Source organism: Podarcis muralis, chromosome 7 (genome assembly GCF_964188315.1).
Source record: "Podarcis muralis chromosome 7, rPodMur119.hap1.1, whole genome shotgun sequence".
Classification (NCBI taxonomy): domain Eukaryota; kingdom Metazoa; phylum Chordata; class Lepidosauria; order Squamata; family Lacertidae; genus Podarcis; species Podarcis muralis.
The window spans coordinates 20019209-20038633 of NC_135661.1; the positions used below are offsets into that span (position 1 = coordinate 20019209).

Consider the following 19425-nt stretch of genomic DNA (forward strand, 5'->3'; position numbering starts at 1 on the left):
AGCTTGTGTAAGCAGCTTCTTGCTGTTTGAAGCTTCTGGGTGGCTCTGAAAGGGGAGCACATTTGGGGAGGAGAAGGCAATTGAGGGCTGCTGAATCCCCGCGACGGAGTGAGCTCCCGTTGCTCGGTTCCTGCTCCTGCCAACCTAGCAGGTCGAAAGCACGTCAAAGTGCAAGTAGATAAATAGGTACCGCTCAGGTGGGAAGGTAAACGGCGTTTCCGTGCGCTGCTCTGGTTCGCCAGAAGCGGCTTAGTCATGCTGGCCACATGACCTGGAAGCTGTACGCCGGCTCCCTCGGCCAATAAACGAGATGAACGCTGCAACCCCAGAGTCAGTCACGACTGGACCTAATGGTCAGGGGTCCCTTTCAGCTTCCGGGTCATGTGGCCAGCATGACTAAGCCGCTTCTGGCAAACCAAAGCAGCGCACGGAAACGCCGTTTACCTTCCCGCCGAAGCGGTACCTATTTATCTACTTGCTATTTGACGTGCTTTCGAACTGCTAGGTTGGCAGGAGCTGGGACCAAACAACGGGAGCTCACCCCTTCACGGGGATTCGAACCGCTGACCTTCTGATCAGCAAGTCCTAGGCTCTGTCGTTTAACCCACAGCGCCACCCGCGTCCCTAGGGGTCCCTTTACCTTTTTAACCCTGATCTCAACGTTTTCCCTCCTGCGAATCACAAGTGGGAAGATCGACTCTTGCACTTGGAACCTGTGTGATGTCTGTGGCAGTTTTCTGTGCTTTGGGTTTGGAAAGGCTGCCTTGGAAGCTGATTTCCTCTGAGTTTCTCAGCTCCTCGGGGCAAGGACTTGCATTTTAAATATCACCGGTTAAAGCGCCGTGTGCTATGGAGATCTAACGTTGCTCTGAGTACGTTTATAGAAAGGGGAACGAAGACTGCAATTTGAAACACACTTTCTGGGAAGGATTAAACGCAGTGGAACTTGTTCCCGATGAGGAAAGCCCTGCAAAGCTCGCAAAAGGCTCTTGGAAATGAAGGAAACTGCCTGATTGCGAGTCAGACCATTGGTGTAGTGAGCTCAGTGTTGTCTGTACTCTCTGGTAGCGGCTCTCTACAGTGGTACCTCGGGTTAAGAACTTAATTCGTTCTGGAGGTCCGTTCTTAACCTGAAACTGTTCTTAACCTGAAGCACCACTTTAGCTAATGGGGCCTCCTGCTGCTGCACGATTTCTGTTCTCATCCTGAAGCAAAGTTCTTAACCCGAGGTACTATTTCTGGGTTAGCGGAGTCTGTAACCTGAAGCATCTGTAACCCGAGGTACCACTGTATAGAGTTTGAGGCAGAGGTCTGTCTCTCCTAACTGGAGACGTCGGGGATTGAACCTGGGACCTTCTGCATGCAGAGCAGGCGATTGTCCCATTGAGCTGTGGTTCTTCCCCACCAACTCTTGCCAAAGAGAGCAGTGAATGGGTAGGCTTTGCAGAAGCAAGAAGTACCATTGCCGCCCCTGTAATAATGGATCCGGTTCTCACGAACGATGCTAATTTAAGCAAATGGGAAACTGGCTGGGAGAATTTGTGACTTGGGCTCCCTGCTCATAAGGAAGTATTTGGTTGCCAAAGCAAGCTGGCAAACTCCACCTTCCATAATCAGATTCCCTTGGTGTGAGCCAGGACTGTACCTCTACCCCCACCCCTGTCCACCCACCAATGTCTCTGTTCCATTAATAGCTCCCCGGGCAAAATGTATCAGTCCTCGTGAATAGAATCATGCAATCATAGAATTGGAAGGGGCTCCGAGGGTCATCAGAAATGAGGGGGTTCTCCAAGGACTTTGGCAGGCTGTAGAGAAAGAGCTGTGGCTCAGCGGCAGAGCATCCGCTTCTCATTCAGAAGGTCCCGGGTTCAATTCCTGGCATCTCCAAGTAGGGCCGGGGAAAACCATTGCCTAAAACACCAAAGAGCTGCTGCCAGTCAGTGTGGACAGTATTGTTCTAGATAGGCCAGTGGCTTGAACTGATAGAAGGCAGCTTCCTTCTGAATCCTATTTATCCTTGTCGTTGGGAATCTTTCATTTCATTTTATTTTTTAAAAAAGCCCAAGTATCTAGTCCTTATGCATGAAAATGTGCAAGCAGTTGTGCTTTGCTGCCTGGGGTTGGTGGGAGCTGAAATCCCAGCAGCAACCAGAAAGGCCACAGGTTCCCCATTCTTGCCTCTGTTCATTGACTCAGCAATCGCCTGTCCTGGGCTGGCCTCTGAAGCAAGGGACGTTGCCTTAGTTCACCTGACAATTCCCTTTTTCTATTAAAAAGAGAGAGAGAGAGAGGTTTCATAGAACATTGAATCCCATAATGAATGGAGTTGGTCTTTGCTATAGAATAGCTGACCCTCAAAATACATTCCAGCAATGTTTCCGTATTTCTGCGTCAAAGATCTCGGTGCACTGCCCCTTCTCTCCAGCAGTTCAGAGTCTCTGCAAGTGTGTGCCTAGGACATGGGTATGCAAACTAAGGCCTGGGGGCCGGATCCGGCCCAATCGCCTTCTAAATCCAGTCTGTGGACGGTCCAGGAACCAGCGTGTTTTTACATGAGTAGAATGTGTCCTTTTATTTAAAATGCATCTCTGGGTTATTTGTGGGGCCTGCCTGGTGTTTTTACATGAGTGGAGTGTGTGCTTCTATTTAAAATGCATCTCTGGGTTATTTGTGGGGTGTAGGAATTTGTTCCTTTAAAAAAAAAAAAAGGTCTGGCCCCCCACAAGGTCTGAGGGACAGTGGACCGGCCCCCTGCTGAAAAAGTTTGCTGACCTCTGGCCTAGAAGGAGCAAACTGCCGAGGCCACCATGGAAATGGAAGTTCACTCGATTTACAGTGGATCGAAGAGCCCTCTGGCGCAACCAATCCACTTAAAAACAAACAGGCTTTATGCGGTTAGGAAAGCATGTCGCAGGGGGTTGGAATAGATGACCCACGGGGTCCCACACAACTCCACAATTCTATGATTCTATGGGGGAAAGGGTGAGAGGAAGGTGTGATTAATAGGAAGGCCCTGCAAGCAAATCAGAAAGAAGGCTTGATAAGGAGCAGACATAGTCTCTTTCCAGTTCTAGGGTTTTTAATGTGGGCGTATTCTGCAACATGTCATTGCCGTGATAATAGCGTATTAGCAGTAGATTTGTTCAGGACTGTCCACACAGCGTTCTGCTCTGCTACTTGTTCTGCGATGCTTCCTCCATATAACCGTGTGATTGCCATCCAGGGGAACACTCTTGCATCGCGGCGTGGCAAAAGGGCATTGTTAAACTATGGAACTCTCTGCTACAGGAGGCAGCGACGGCCACCGACCTAGGTGGCTTCAAAAGAGGGAGAGACAAATTTGCGGAGTACAAAGCTATCAAGGGCTACAACCATGATGGCCATGCTCTGCCTCCACAGTCGGAATATACTTCTGAATACCAGTTGCTGGAAACCACAGGGAGGAATAACGCTCTTGTGCTTCAATCCTGCTGGTCCCATAGGCATCTGGGTTGACCACTGTGAGAATAAGAAGCTGGACTAGGTGGGCCATTGGCTCGATCTACCAGGCAGTGGCGTAATGTATTGGTGGGGCCCCGGGTGCACTATTGTTAGGGGGCACAAACTTTCAATACAGCTGCATGCTTCCATCGCTGGGTTCCGTTGAAAACAGCTTCTCCATGCAAACCAGGAAGTGACCTCTCCGGATAATGGAACGACTCTTCTTTTCTTATCTCTGCAGTTGTGATCTCCTGGGTGCTGCAGACAGTTGAATGCGCATGCGTACCCCGCCCATTTCCCTCCCTCTGCATGGCCCCGGGTACTGACAACCCATGCTACGTCACTGCTACCAGGCCTTATTCTTATTCTTGGATGGCTTTAGAAGAGAATTAGGCAGGTTCATGGAGGAAAAGACTATCAGTGGCTATGTTCAGTCTCCACCAGAAGAGGGAGCTTGCCTCTGAATATTACCATAGTTGCTGGAGAGTTGCTTTGATCTTCCTATAAGGGCATCTGGTTGGCCACTGTGAGCAAAGGCAGTTTAGGGTGGCGTGACCGGTTCGGGCACATTGGGTGCCATGCTGCAGGAGGTGCAACAACCGTACTGTGGAATGGAGCGAGAGAGGCAGGGGGCACAGGATTTTAGCGCAGCACAAGGCGCCGCTGAAATTTGAGAGCCCAAAGTCTGCCAGTGCTGTGAGAACAGAATGCTGGACAAGATGGGTCACTGGTCTGATCCAGCGGGCTCTTTTTTTAGGTTCTTACAATGAGAAATAAGCCAGAACAATTATTTCAGCAGGAAGTTACAGGGCAGACACTGATTGGAAGCGAAGAAGTATGCCCACATCGAACCACTCTGTTACCACCATAAGCACAGATAACCTCCGTGTAAGATTTGGGCGAGCAAATTGGGATGAAGGCTCAAGAAACAGGTTATCTGGAGGAGCCCTCTGGGTAAATGCATACCCTCCGACATTTCTCTGATGAAAATTTTGTTGTCGTTTAGTCGTGTCCGACTCTTTGTGACCAGAGCACGCCAGGCACTCCTGTCTTCCACTGCCTCTCGCAGTTTGGTCAAACTCATGTTTGTAGCTTCGAGAACACTGTCCAACCATCTCGTCCTCTGTCGTCCCCTTCTCCTTGTGTCCTCCATCTTTCCCAACATCAGGGTCTTTTCCAGGGAGTCTTCTCTTCTCATGAGGTGGACAAAGTATTGGAGCCTCAGCTTCACGATCTGTCCTTCCAGTGAGCACTCAGGGCTGTTTTCCTTAAGAATGGATAGGTTTGATCTTCTTGCAGTCCATGGGACTCTCAAGAGTCTCCTCCAGCACCATAATTCAAAAGCATCAATTCTTTGGCGATCAGCCTTCTTTATGGTCCAGCTCTCACTTCCATACATCACTACTGGGAAAACCATCTCTTTGACTATATGGGCCTTTGTTGGCAAAGGGATGTCTCTGCTTTTTAAGATGCTGTCTAGGTTTGTCATTGCTTTTCTCCCAAGGAGCAGGCGTCTCTTAATTTCGTGGCTGCTGTCACCATCTGCAGTGATTATGGAGCCCAAGAAAGTAAAATCTCTCACTGCCTCCATTTCTTCCCCTTCTATTTGCCAGGAGGTGATGGGACCAGTGGCCATGATCTTAGTTTTTATGATGTCGAGCTTCAGACCATATTTTGCGCTCTCCTCTTTCACCCACATTAAAAGGTTCTTTAATTCCTCCTCACTTTCTAGGGATGTCCTATTCAACAATAACAATAATAACAGTTTTATTATTTATACCCTGCCCATCTGATTGGGTTGCCCCAGCCATTCTTCCAATTTATATAAAAACATAATAAAACATTAAACATTAAAAAAAACTTCCCCATACAGGGCTGCCTTCAGATGTTCTTCTAAAGGTTGTATACACCCTTGGCTCGGGGGTCACATAACTCCTTACTCTCCAACATTTCTCCGATGAAAACAGGGACATCCTAAGGAAAAGTGAGACATTCCGAGATAAAATCAGAAACCAGGACGGCTTCTCTAAAATCTGGGACTGTCCCTGGAAAACAGGAAGACTTGGAGGGTTTGCAAACGCACACCCACTCCACCGAAACTTAACTTCTTTGACATCTGGGCAAGGTTGTGACTTGATACAGAAGCTCTGTGCCCATATGGAGATGCAGAATCACTTTCCATTATTTTAAGGGACCCCCCTAGCATCTCGCCACTGTGGGCGCAAAGAGGAGCGGTGCCTGTCCCTGACGAAACAGGGAGCGAGAGTCGAAGGAGCGCTTTCCTGCCGCTGTGCTTGGAAGTAATCGGGAGATGTGCTCTTTCACTGCTGCTGCTGCAGTGACCAAGTTTGACTCTGCAGTGGCTCGATGCGGGCTGTTGCGTTGCCGAGGGGGATGTGGGGGATGCTGAGAGTCCTTCTCCTCTGTTGCAGCCTGGCTGTCCGGCTGCCAGAGCGAGGTGCGCCGCCAGGGTGGTCCCAGGGGCTGGGTGAACAGAGGGAAGAGGCCGGGAGCGCAGCAGAGAGGGAACCGGGGAAGGGTCGATGGCTGGGGAGGGAAAACAGCACGCCTCCCAGCCATGCCTGAGCCTCCAAACGGGGCTTGTGGTCGAGGTGGCTGTGGCATGACGCAAGGTGACAAAGCTGCTTCAGCGGAGCGTTTCTGGACACCGTTTACAAGGCACTTAGCCGCAGGGATTTAGGAAGGCGCCGGATGCGGAGTCAGCTGATTGGTGCATCCAACTTGGTGTCGTCTGCACTGACTGGCAGCTGCTGTCCAGGCTTTCAAACAGCCCTACCTGGAGATGCCAGGGATTGTGCTGAGTCAGATCACAATGTTGCCTGCACGGACTGGCAGCAGCTCTCTAGGGTTTCAGATAAGGGACCTTCCCAGCTCTACTTGCAGATGCCATTAGGGTACGGTTACCAGATTTTTTTCCAATGAATTCGGGGATACTTTTCTTTTTCTTTGAAGCTGAGTAGCAACAGGGAGTCAGTTGTGGGGATGGTGAGGCAAAAGACCCTGGGCCCAAGCACACATGCATATTGTATAAAGGTGCAAAGCCCTTCTTTCACACCCTGTGAAACATAAATGCACAGGGTTTTTTAAAAACTGGGCAATGGTGCGCTGCGCGCCTGTGATTCCCGAGCCTCTCCTGATCTCCTGTCCCCTTCCCCCTTTGTTTTGACAGATTGGGGGAGGCTCAGGAGTCAAGGGCAAATTGGGGGACATTCTGGGGACGGAATTTGTCCGGGGACAGATTTGCAAATCTGGGGACTGTCCCCGGGAACTGGGGACATCTGGTAATCCTATATTAGGGATTGAAACTGGGACCTTCTGTGTGCAAGGCAGATGCTCTGTCCTGGAGCTGCAGCCTCACCTTGAACCATTTGGCCCAAATTATTGGGGAGGAGGGAAAGGGCAGGGTCCCTTTAATGGTACCCATGAGCTCTACCCCCTTAATCCCTCCTACCCATTGCCAAATTTCAGCCTCCCCTGTAACCTTGCAAAACCTGTAAGGGGCCTCCTCTCTCCACACCCCTCCCCAGTAATTTACCTAAAGTACTGTAGTTAAGTTAGCCTCTCCTACTCTGCGCTGCTCATATTTTAGTGGGTGGGGGGTTCTTGGATGATATAGAGCAGGGGTCAGCAACCTTTTTCAGCCGTGGGCCGGTCCACCGTCCCTCAGATGTTGTGGGGGGCCGGACTATTTTTTTTGGGGGGGGGGGGGGATGAACGAATTCCTATGCCCCACAAATAACCCAGAGATGCATTTTAAATAAAAGCACACATTCTACTCATGTAAGAACACACTGATTCCTGGACCATTCGCAGGCCGGATTGAGAAGTTGATTGGGCCGCACCCGGCCCCCAGGTTGCCTACCTCTGTTATAGAGCAATCCATATAGCTCAGTTGGTAGAGCATGAGACTCTTAATTTCAAGGTTGTGGGTTCAAGTTCCACGTTGGGCAAAATATTCCTGCGTTGCAGGGGGTTGAACTAGATGATTCCCACGGTCCCTTCCAACTCTACGATTCTATGATCCATTTAATGGATTGTATTTTACATTATGTTTTTCTGGTTTTTATGTTTCCCTGTTTGTATTTTACCTGGTTAGGTGGCTTTGAGATACACATACACACAAAGGGCTGTCCCCCCTGCTTACTGTGCTTATCAACCCTCCTCATTCTTTTGCCTGCTGTCCTTCCCCCACATGTAACAATACACCCTCCATTCACAGCCCCTCTCACATATCCCACCACAACTCACCTCCCTCCTTCCATTAAACCTCACAGCAGGCTTGTTTCACGAAGTACTTGCCTGCATGCCTGCTATTCAGCATGCTGCAGTTGCAGCGGCCACCTTCTGGTGGCCACAAGAACTGCAGCATGACAGCATTTTACATTTTCATGTGTATAGGAAGATATGCCACAACTAAGTCATGCAGTAAATAAAATAAAGATACAGTGGTACCTCAGGTTACAGAAGCTTCAGGTTACAGACTCTGTTAACCCAGAAATAGTACCTCGGGTTAAGAACTTTGCTTCAGGATGGGAACAGAAATTGCGCGGTGGCAGCAGGAGGCCCCATTAGCTAAAGTGGTGTCTCAGGTTAAGAACAGTTTCAGGTTAGGAACGGACCTCCAGAACGAATTAAGTTGTTAACCAGAGGTACCACTGTAACTACTTTGAACCCTGTGACCAGCTCTGCTAAGGGGACACCATCCAATTGGACATTTACCAGTGCAAGCCTCGTTGAACTGAAATGCTTCCTGCAGGGAAATATGCTGGATCAGCTCCACATTGTTCAGTTGGTTGTGGGTTGTGCTATTTGGATTCTCTCCCTCTGTCACATGCACACCCCGAACCTGTTGAAATTAACGGACCAAAGCGAGTCATTGTGGTTAGGAGACCCCTATTCCCCTTCACAAAACTACAAACCCCTTAGTTCCCTGGGAAGAGAGACTGATGGCTAAACCAGTCTGGGAATTACAGTTCTGTGAGGAGAACAGGGGTCTCCTAACACGTCCCGGCACCCTAAACAAACTACAGCTCCCAGGATCCTTTGGGAGAAGCTATGGCTGTTTCATAACGCTTTAGATGTAGGTAGGCAGGGATGCAGGTGGCACTGTGGTTTAAACTACTGTGCCGCTTGGGCTTGCTGATCAGAAGGTCGGCAGTTTGAGGCCCCATGACAGGGTGAGCTCCTGTTGCTCTGTCCCAGCTTCTGCCAACCTAGCAGTATGAAAGCACATAGTGCAAGTAGATAAATAGGTACCACTCCAGCGGGAAGGTAAATGTCGTTTCCGTGCGCTGCTCTGGTTCGCCAGAAGCGGCTTAGTCATGCTGGCCACATGACCCGGAAAAACTGTTTGCGGAAGCGGACAAATGCCGGCTCCCTCGGCCTGCAAAGCGAGATGAGCGCCACAACCCCAGAGTCGTTCATGACTGGACTTAAATGTCAGGGGTCCCTTTACCTTTTAGCCCTGTTTAGGTATCTGAGGCAGTATTAGCCAGTGACACGGGAGCTAGTGAGCCAGCAGAGGGGGTTGACTTAACGCGCATTGATGTTTTTAAACGATGCCCCACCAGATCCAGTGTCCTACTGATCAGCTGTAGGCCCTGTTTCATTGCAAGAGCCCAGACAACTGCTCAAGGATTCCACCTGATGGCACCGGCCTAGGACCTGGGCGGAATCCCTAATGGCTGCAAATCCATCTGTTCTCCTTTTTTGCCCTCCAATCTTTGATGCTTTCCTCCTTCTCTCTCTCTCTCTCTCTCTCTCTCTCCCTAACCTCACAGGCACCATGTTCATTACGTCATCCCCTACGACGGAGACCAGTCCGTGGTGGATTCATCGGAGAACTACTTTGTGACTGACAATGTCACCAAGCAGGAAATTGACCTGATGCTGGGACTCTTGCTGGGATTCTGCATAAGCTGGTTTCTGGTGTGGATGGATGGAGTGCTTCACTACGCCGTACGGGCCTGGCGGACAAGCCGACGGTATGGTAAGTGAGTGCTCACCGGCCTGTTGCCGGAGGGGTTTCGCTGTCGCTGGCGATGCCCCAAGGGGAGGTGTTTTCGCGTGCCCCAGGGGAAGCAGGTTCCTTGTGGTTTCTGGGTACCTCGTTCATGCTCCTCAAGCTTTTGTCCCCATTTTGAGGATCACGTCTCTAGTCCTCAAGGATGTGAAAATGTGCTTATGTTGAAGGGAAAGCCAGGCGAACGTCACCTTTCTGGCTCTGAGCTAAAAGATGTCCAGCAGAAACGAAGGGTTGTCCCCTCCAACAAAGTCCTACTCAAGAGTTGACCCGTTGAAATTAGTGGGCCAAAATTATTCATGTCCATTTATTTCACGTGGGTGAGCAGAACTTTGTATTGGTTGCAGCCCTGAGTGTTTGAACCATGAGTCAACCAATTTATGGCCCCACTATTTTATTTTATTGGGGCTTTTAGATTTGGAGAAAAGATGGGGGGGGGGGGGAGGGACAACATGGTAGAAGCATGTAAAATTATGTTTGGCGCAGAATCATAGAATGTGACCCTGCTCTGTGTTGCCTGCCTGTTTGGTTTTAATTAAAAGCAACAACTACCCAATGTCACAGCAAGCAATTAAAAAAAAAAACCTAAAAAAAACATATTATTACTTATTAATTAAATTTGTTAGCCCTTTTATTTTGCCCAGGGCAACCCAAAGCAACTTACAACCAAACAACTGCCCGCCCCCGCCCCCCCCCCGCAAACACCACGTAGATACATTAAAAACAAAGTGGGAAAAGAAATACATGAAAAAACACCCCACCCACTTCTAAAAGGCCACAGAAAGTTAAGGGCTGGAGGTTATAAGGTCTTCTTTTCTTGCCACTTAAAGATGTCTAATTAAGGCGCCAGGCAAGCCTCCTTGGGGAGAGCATTCCGCGAATGGGGATCCACTGCAGAAAAGGCCCCGTTCTCTTGTTGCTGCCCTCCAGACCTCTTGCAGAGGAGGTGCATGAAAAAGGGCCTCAGAAGATGATTTCAGGGTCTGGGGCGGCTCATATGGGGAGAGGCAGTGCTTGTGGTCCTGAGCTGTCTAAGGCTTTATAGCTGAAAACCAGCACTTTGAATTGGGCCTGGAAACTGATTGGCAGCCAGTAGGGTCAGGCCAGGAGTGGCGTTATATGCTCAAACCGTCTTGCCGGATTGAACAACCCGGCTGCCTAATTCTGCACCACCTGAACCATCTTCAGAGGCATCTCCATGTATAATGCGTTGCTGTAATCTAACCTAGAGGTTACCAAAGCACAGACAACAAAAATTAGGCTATCCCTGCTCAGAGAGGGGTGCAGCTGGGCCACCAGCCAAAGCTGATGGAAGGCTTTGGTGACATTGAGGCCACCTGAGCCTCAAATCAGAAATAAACTGGTCCCAAGCTGTTAAGGGCTTTTTTATGCCCATAATAGCACCTGTAACTTGGACCAGTAGCAAATCAGTCGCAAGTGCAGATCTCTGGTGTTCTACGCTGAGAGAGTCTAGCATGCAAACATGTGCATTAGTCCATTAAAATTTTATTCAAACCTGTGGGTTTGATTTTTGGGAGATGTATTTCCTCTCTTTGGGGACTGTAGTTCAAAGTAGGACGGCTGCCTGATTAAGTAAATCTTAACTAATCGTAGGAACTAAATTGAGCTAATTGATTAAATTTGCATATAAATTAAAGGAGAGTTTCAAAGCCCAAAACTCCATAAATCATGATAGGTAAATCATAGATCGGGATCTATTGGTGGATAATTTGATGTATATCAGCAAGGAATTTCTTCACTCTTTCTAGAGTGCAGCCCTGTTTAGGGAAGTTTTTAATGTTTGATGTTTTATCATGTTCTTAATATTCTGTTGGAAGCCACTCAGAGTGGCTGGGGAGGTCCAGCCAGATGGGTGGGGTATAAGTAATTCATCATAATAATAATAATAATAATAATAATAATAATAATAATAATAATAATAATTCCAGCTGGGGGGAAAAACCCTATTACAAACTTACAAAAGTAGTCATAAACAAGAAATGCCTCTCAAAGTCTACCACCAAATTTAACAATCGTGGGCTGGGTTTTAAGCATGGCTAAGCTTTTGGGCGCGGGTGGCGCTGTGGGTTAAAACACAGAGCCTAGGACTTGCCGATCAGAAGGTCGGCGGTTCGAATCCCCGCGACGGGGTGAGCTCCCGTTGCTCGGTCTCCTGCCAACCTAGCAGTTCGAAAGCACGTCAAAGTGCAAGTAGATAAATAGGTACTGCTCCGGCGGGAAGGTAAATGGCATTTCCGTGCGCTGCTCTGGTTTGCCAGAAGCACCTTAGTCATGCTGGCCACATGACCCGGAAGCTGTACGCCGGCTCCCTCGGCCAGTAAAGCAAAATGAGTGCTGCAACCCTAGAGTCGGCCACGACTGGACCTAATGGTCAGGGGTCCCTTTACCCTTTACCTAAGCTTTTGCTGAAGTCTCTCTCTCTCGTTCTCTTTCTGTTGACAGACACCACTTGGTCTTGGATTCCAAAATTTTGTAACTTCAAGGAGTTCAGGAAACGTCACCACCGGCAGTACGAAGAGCCGACCGGGAACATGGTGCACATCAAACAGAAGTTGTACCATAACGGGCACCCCAGCCCCAGACACCTCTAAGAAACCCAAGACTCTCGAGGGGTTGTAGAACTTGGCCTTTTTGCCGTCTGTCGAGGGGCCCCGCCCGTTCCTCAATGGACGCCACTTTAAGGACTTGCGTTTAGTTACCCTTATCGGTGTGTGTCAGCCCGGCACACCCAGAGAATGCACAATCCAATCCTGTCCCGGCTGCGAGGCTCCTGGGACGTTGCACTGTGGTTACCATTTTATTGGTGGACTCCTGTATATATGTAAACAAAAAAACCAACACAAAACCGGAAAGAGAATTTGCATTGTACTTCCGCAGCCCACCAAGCTCCTCGATGGTGTGTCCTGCAACGCCCATGTACCCTTTTTGCGTTTTGTTCGTTATTTATTTGTTTTTTTGGGGGGGTTCTTCTTCTTTTCCGGAAATCTGTTGTTGTTCAAAGTCTTCGTAGGTGAGTTTGGACAGAAGATGTAATGTTTAGCCTAAAGTGTGTCCATGTCCCCCACCCAGCCCTGCCGCTGCCGCCACCCCCCAGACCCTTCCCGGATGCAGAACGCGTCTCGTTTCCAGTTGCAGATTTGGCTTGAGGTTCATAACGCCCCGTAGCTCTGTTGCGTACAATAGACGGCGCCCCATTCTTGGTTCGTTTGGGACCAAGTTGCTAGCTTGTTGTCACGACACCCTCTCCCTCCCCATTTTTACAATTTTGTCCTGTTTCTTAAATTAATGGGATCTGTAGTTCATCCTGTCTGGTTTTTTTACCAGCTCGGAAGAAGCGACCGATGCTGGTTTGCCGTGGGAAAAAATGTTAAGCAGGTTAGAAGCCAGGCGGAAGGACAGTGGCTTTTGTGAAATGTGTTTGAGGGCCTGTTGACGCTTATCTCTGACCACGTCAGCCCCCCTGGGTGTCTCTGCCAACTGTTCGCATCACCCTGCCTTGAGAATGATTTATCCCTTGATAAACGTTGCGTCGCTAATGCGTTAGGAGCTCAAAACGCGTCGATTACCAAACGGCATTTGTTGGTGTTTGTAATAACTTAACCACTTGTCCAGAACACATGACAGGGTGCATGACAGTGAAATGAGAGCTAGTTCAGGCAGCCATTGGTCTCATGGTGAAACCATTGAGCCCTGTATATGTGTGAGTGTTGTTGACTGGTCTTGTAAATGTAGAATTGTAGAATTGTAGGGTTGGAAGTAACCCCCTTGGGCAGGCATAGGCAAACTCAGCCCTCCAGATGTTTTGGGACTACAACTCCTATCATCCCTGACCACTGGTCCTGTTAGCTAGGGATGATGGGAGTTGTAGTCCCAAAACACCTGGAGGGCCGAGTTTGCCTATGCCTGCCCAAGGGGCATCTAGTCCAACTCCCTACAATGCTAGAATATGTTTCTTGAGAATGGAGAGCGCTGCTTTATACCAAGTCTTTGTCCATCCAGCCCAGTACTGTCTGCACTGACTGGCAGCCGCTCTCCTGGGTCTCAAGGAGAGAAGGGTCTTCCCCATCACGCTGTCCTTTCCACTCAGGAGTGGGGAACCTTGGGTCCTCCAGATGTTGCTGAACTCTCAACTCTCCCAGCAGCCCTTGCAAGCATGGCCAAGAGCCAGGGGTGATGGGAGTTGTAGTTCCGCAACACTCGGAGGGCCCAAAGTTCTTCCGTGCCTGTTTTAAGTAGAGATTTGCTGGCCAGATTCAGAAGGTCTTCTTGGCCAGGGGTGGGGAAACCTGCAGCTCTCCAGAGGTTGTCCAACTACAACTCCCATCAGTCCGACAACACCTGGAGGGTCACAGGGTCCCCATCCCTGTTTTAGACCATGGTGATTTTCAGCTTACCATAGCTGGAATCTTCTGTTTGGATGGAAAATGGGGCCCAGAGTCCAGGCGTAGCCATCAAGTGTAGATGTTTCTGGACCACAATTCCCATCATCCCTGATTGGCAATGCTGGCTGAGGCTGATGGGAGCTGGAGACTGAGACTACGCCTGGACCAGACAGTCAGGGACTGCCTTCTCTAACTATTGTAGCATTTCTAAGACCAGCTACCTCCAAGGCTTAACTCCGCAGTGGCTTCAGGATGTTGAAGGAACAAACCATCGTCGTGTGAGTTGGCCATAGACCTTTTCATGCACTCAAAAGGACATGTGAGGCATCAAGTGTGGAGAGAGCTTATGTGTGAGAGAGAAAACGAAGGGCGGGGGGGCGAAATTGGCTTCATTTAGGATTTTAATGCAAACCTCCCTGATTCGGACTTCCCAAAACAGGATGCAAACCAAGACACAGCTGCCTTTCGGAATTCTGAAATTTTGCAATGCAGTTCTCCAGTGCATAACAAAATGTGTACATTAGGGGAAAGCCTGCATGAAAATGCATATATTAGGGTTTTTGTTTTTAAAGAACCCACCAAAATGCATTATTTCAAGGAAATTTGCATGCAGATTTCAGGGGAAATTGCGTATGAATTTTGGAAAGACTTAAGAGCCAACATGGTGTAGTGGTTAAGAGCGGTAGTCTTGTAATCTGGAGAACCGGGTTCGCGTCTCCGCTCCTCCACATGCAGCTGCTGGGTGACCTTGGGCTAGTCACACTTCTCTGAAGTCTCTCAGCCCCACTCACCTCACAGAGTGTTTGTTGTGGAGGAGGAAGGGAAAGGAGATTGTTGGCCACTTTGAGACTCCTTAAGGGGAGTGAAAGGCAGGATATTAAGTGAAAGGCAGGATATTAAGTCGAAACTCTTCTCTTCATAATAATAATAATAATAATTTTATTATTTATACCCTGCCCATTTTGCTGGGTTTCCCCAGCCACTTCTACACTTATAGATTATAGATTTACAGATTTCCGTGAGGATTTAAAAATAATAATTGCAATTATTAGCAGAAAATGTGGAGAACTGAATTTAGGCTTGGGAAAAGGAGAAATTGGGGGAAGTGAAATTATTAATTCTCATTATTCTTAAGAATAATGAGAATAGTAATAGTAACAACCTGCTCTTCACCTTCTAAGGCTGCAGGGCGGGTTTCAACAATGGGAATGCCATGTTTAAAACGCATTTAAAACAGCTTCCAGCCACAGAGAATAAGCTGTGTCCTAAAAAATATAAACCTTTGGGTGTCCAAAGCTGGGGAGAAAGGGGGGAAATGGACAGATCTGTTCATTCCTTGGTGGCACTGGGCTCCCGGCATCCTCAGTCAGTTGCTCAATTGCAAGGCGGCTTCTGAGCTCATTCAGCCAGATTCCTTGCTCAATACAGGAAGGTGAGAGGTGGAGTTGGTGAGGACTTTAGGAATAACGGTGCTGGTCCTCTGACACTTTATGCCCTCATGTCTTCTTTTGGACGCATGAAGTGGGCACCTGCCATTTTCATGCATGCGGAGATAACTCCCAGTTCCATTGCTGCCTGTTTATTAACTCACCAACCAGGATTCATATGAAGAGTGATTTATTTATTTGTTTAATGCGTATTTCTGGGAAAAGGCTTGGTCCCATTTTGTGTGTCAGGTGGCCTCATCCAACCAGGGGGTGGTCTCTTGACTGCCCTGGCTCATAAAGGGGCACGGGACTTTATTACGAGGCAGAAATTCCACCGCCAGACATTAAAGTTGCTGCCATACCTGCAAGAGCTATGTGGCAGGCAGATATCAAACAGGTGCTGACTCATCCATCATTACTGGGGGGGGGGGAGCGGAAGCAGCTGCACCTGTTGAATTCCTGTCTGCCAGGCACAAACTCCCCCCACTTTGAATGCAGACAAAGCCATTTGCATCTGTCGTCTTTTCCTTTTTTCCAAATGCCGGACGTCCCACCAGCCAACCATTTCGACCGTTTATTTATTTTTGAAATTTGAAACGATATCCCGCTTAACTTTTCTTTCTTTTTATATATATAAAAAAATATAGACTCTAGGTGGCTTACAATTATACAGAAAAGAAAAAAAATATCAATAATAATCCAAACGGAATTGCATGCATGCATTAGTGCGGATGAATACCCGTGTTAAAACAAGGAACATCCTCGCCAGGCAATATTGAGAATGTTGTCTCTGTGCTGATTTGGGGTTTTTTTGGGGGGTGGGGAGGGGAGCGGAAGACCCTGATCTGACACAGAGTTGAGTGTGCTTAAGCCTTTGATTTGAGTGGCTTTACGTGTGCCCTGGCAAATGCTAATGATAGCTTTCCACCTGAGGGGTGTTTATACCCTACGTCCAAAATGTGTACAATCTGCGAACACAGATTGTGCGAGCTGTGTACCCCTAGTTATTTGCACGTGGTGCTCAATGAGTGTACGGTCTGTGTGCCTGTGCTTACGGCTGTTGTATACAAATGCCCTCCGAAGCAACAAGTGTACACACTCTTGCCACGAAGGGATGGAGGCAGCGTTAATGTACGAAATCTGAGGTTTGCCATGGAAGTAGGGCCGGAGCTGGTTTCTGAGTGGTTGGGTGTGGGGGTGAGTAACCTAGTAAAGACTTTGGGAGTTCGCAGGATTGAACCAGCGCAATAGGAAGAGGGAAAGGGGCTTGCTTTTATTTTATTTTTTAAAGAAAATTATCCAATGGGTCTCTCTGCCTGGGGCTGTTTTGCTTCTGCAGAGTCCAAGCTCTCATTCTATGCATATTTCCGGAGGACAGAGATGCACCAATCAGGACTAGCGGGCTGATGCATTTGATAAAAATAAATCTTCTCATTGCCTCAAAGTACCTGGTCTGCTGAAGACAAACACCTGATAAGGGGAATGCCAAATAAATATTAAATATACCCGGTAGCTGCTCTGGTTTAAGCACATTTAACTCTCGTCATCTAAATTGTGTGCCCGCATTACTTGGAAGTAAGGTCCGTCCAGTACAAAGGACTTTCTGAGTGAAATCTGTTTAGGATCAGGGCCCTGCGCCAGAAACCCAATTCTCCACCCTTCTCACTTTCAAGTAGACACGGAAAAGAAAGGAGGGGGAAAACCCACCATTGTTATTATTATTTAAAATGTTGCAGGCTTTGTGTTTTGAAAAAAAAAGAGAGAAGCTGCCCCCTTGTTAAATGTTACAAAAATTATAAGGGGGAGGGGGGGAAATTGGACAGACCCTCCTTCTGAAAAAATATTGACAATGTCTGTGATTACTCTATTGTTTGATTGCAATGTCTGTGATTAAAAGGAAAAACAAAACGAAACACGAGAAATCTACTGCCAAAGTTAACCCCATGAATCTGACGGCTCATTTGATTCGATGGTTCCTGTCAGAGAGCGGATTTGTGAATGTGTGTGTGATGTGGACAAAGGTTTGGGGTTGTATCCAGGCCAGAGTTAGACCCATTGAAATGAATGGACCCATGTTAGCCATGCCCATTAATTCTGATCCATCTGCTCAGAGTAGAATTATATGCGACCCGCTGCATAAAAGCTACATTTTTGTTTCGTCTCTTGATATCCTATATATATATTTATCTATACATTATTACCAGGGTGGTGTAAGTGGTTAGAGTGTCGGGACTGTAACCTGGGGGACTGGGGTTCAAATCCTCCCGCTAAACTATAAACCTGATTGGGTGACCTCACAAGCCAGACAGTCTTTCTCAGCTTAGCCTATGTCACAGATTGCCACTGAATATAGTTGTCAGGGAACAATGGCAAGGACGGTATTTTGCTGAGAAGCCGCCTTGGGGGAAAAAGCTGGAAAAGGTTCGGAATGGGGAAAACAGATATCAAGGGGGTGGAACAACTCCTGTGAAGAAACCTTACAACATTTGAGGCTCTTCTGTTTAGAGAAAAGATGAGGGAAGGAGGGCCAGAAGCGGATTTAGGGGTGCAGAACTGGTTCTCCCACGCTTGGTGCCAAGCCGAGAGGACACTGTGACAGTGATAAACAATGGAAGGTGAGAGGTAGGGGGTTGCGCCAAATTTCTGGTGTTGCACAGGGCACACCGCTGGAATTTCAAAGCTCACTTTAAATGCCACTGAGAGGGCACGATAGAAGTTTGCAACATTATGTATGGCAAGGGTATGAATAAAAATATTGGGTTTTTTGTGTAGCCGAAGGCTTTACCCCCCCAAAAAAGAGAGACAGAGACATAAGACGAAATAAAACACGTTACAAAATATAAAACACATTACACAATTAGAATATTTATTAAAACCAGGCATTCTGTCAGATAAGGGCTTGCTCCTCTGGAAAAAAATCCACTTAATATCCCCACGAACCTTTCTCCTTAAAATTGCTGCTCTAGAGGTAAAACAGGCCGGCACCGTGGCTTGGAGAAAGTGAGAAGAGAAGTTTTTCTCTCTCCTCATGACAGAACTTGTGGAAACCTAGTGAAGTGCTCACTGGAAGGACAGATCCTGAAGCTGCGGCTCCAATACTTTGGACACCTCATGAGAAGAGAAGACTCCCTGGAAAAGACCCTGATGCTGGGAAAGATTGAGGGCACAAGAAGAAGGGGACGACAGAGGACGAGATGGTTGGACAGTGTTCTCGAAGCTACAAACATGAGTCTGACCAAACTGCGGGAGGCAGTGGAAGACAGGAGTGCCTGGCGTGCTCTGGTCCAGGGGGTCACGACTAAACGACTAAACAACAACAACAAACAAGTGAAGCTGAAAGTTGGAAGTTTCTGGTCAGATAAAGAAAGGACTTCTTCATGTAGCACATAGTTCAAGCATGGTACTCGCTGCTGCAGGAGGGCCACCAACTTGGATTTGGTTTTAGAAGCAGATGAGATAAATTCATGGAGACGTAACACTTTCAAGGGCTGCCAGCCGCAATGGCCGTGCTCTGCCTGGTCCATGGCGGGAGACAGCTATGCTTCTGAACACCAGTTGCTGGAAAATGCAGGTTGGGGAGAACGCAGTGGTGCTCAGGTCGGGCTTTGGGCTTTCCGACAGAGGCATCTGGTTGGCCAGGATGCTGGACTAGATGGGCCTTTGGCCTGATCCAGGAGGGCTTTTCTTATGTTCTCGCAAGAGGCCCTGCAGAAAAATGCTTCTCTGTTTCTGCAGGAGAGAGTTCCTTCGCCTTGGGGTGAATGCTACTTTCAGAGCAGCCCAGAAGTTCTTGATCACGGGACACACACACACACACACACACACACACACACACACACACACACAATAACGTCAAAAAGCTTCAGCAACAGAAAGACAACGGCAGGGTGGAACAATAGGTTGGAAGGAGCAGGTGGGGACATGTCTGAAGACCTGCTTCCCTCTTGGTTCCATCTGCAGGGCTTACTTCGAACAGCACCCTCATTTTTAAAAATAGTTGAGGGCCACATTCCCTACTGGGCAAGCTTCTGGGGCCAAATGGTGGGAGGGGCTGGCCAGGTGTGTGTGTGTG

The 19425-nt window shown here is 48.2% G+C and overlaps 1 protein-coding gene across 3 annotated transcripts in view; it reads left to right on the forward strand.

Moving 5' to 3' along the window:
* The window catches only part of TMEM240 (transmembrane protein 240), a 36901-nt gene extending 23787 nt beyond the window's left edge, over window positions 1-13114 (forward strand). For all 3 annotated transcript variants that reach the window (XM_028740877.2, XM_028740876.2, XM_028740875.2), the window contains exons 3-4: window positions 9282-9490; window positions 11987-13114. In XM_028740877.2, the coding sequence (XP_028596710.1) occupies window positions 9282-9490; window positions 11987-12135 (358 nt within the window). In that variant the 3' untranslated portion in view covers window positions 12136-13114. The remainder of the gene's footprint in view (window positions 1-9281; window positions 9491-11986) is intronic.
* Window positions 13115-19425: the final 6311 nt, after the last annotated feature.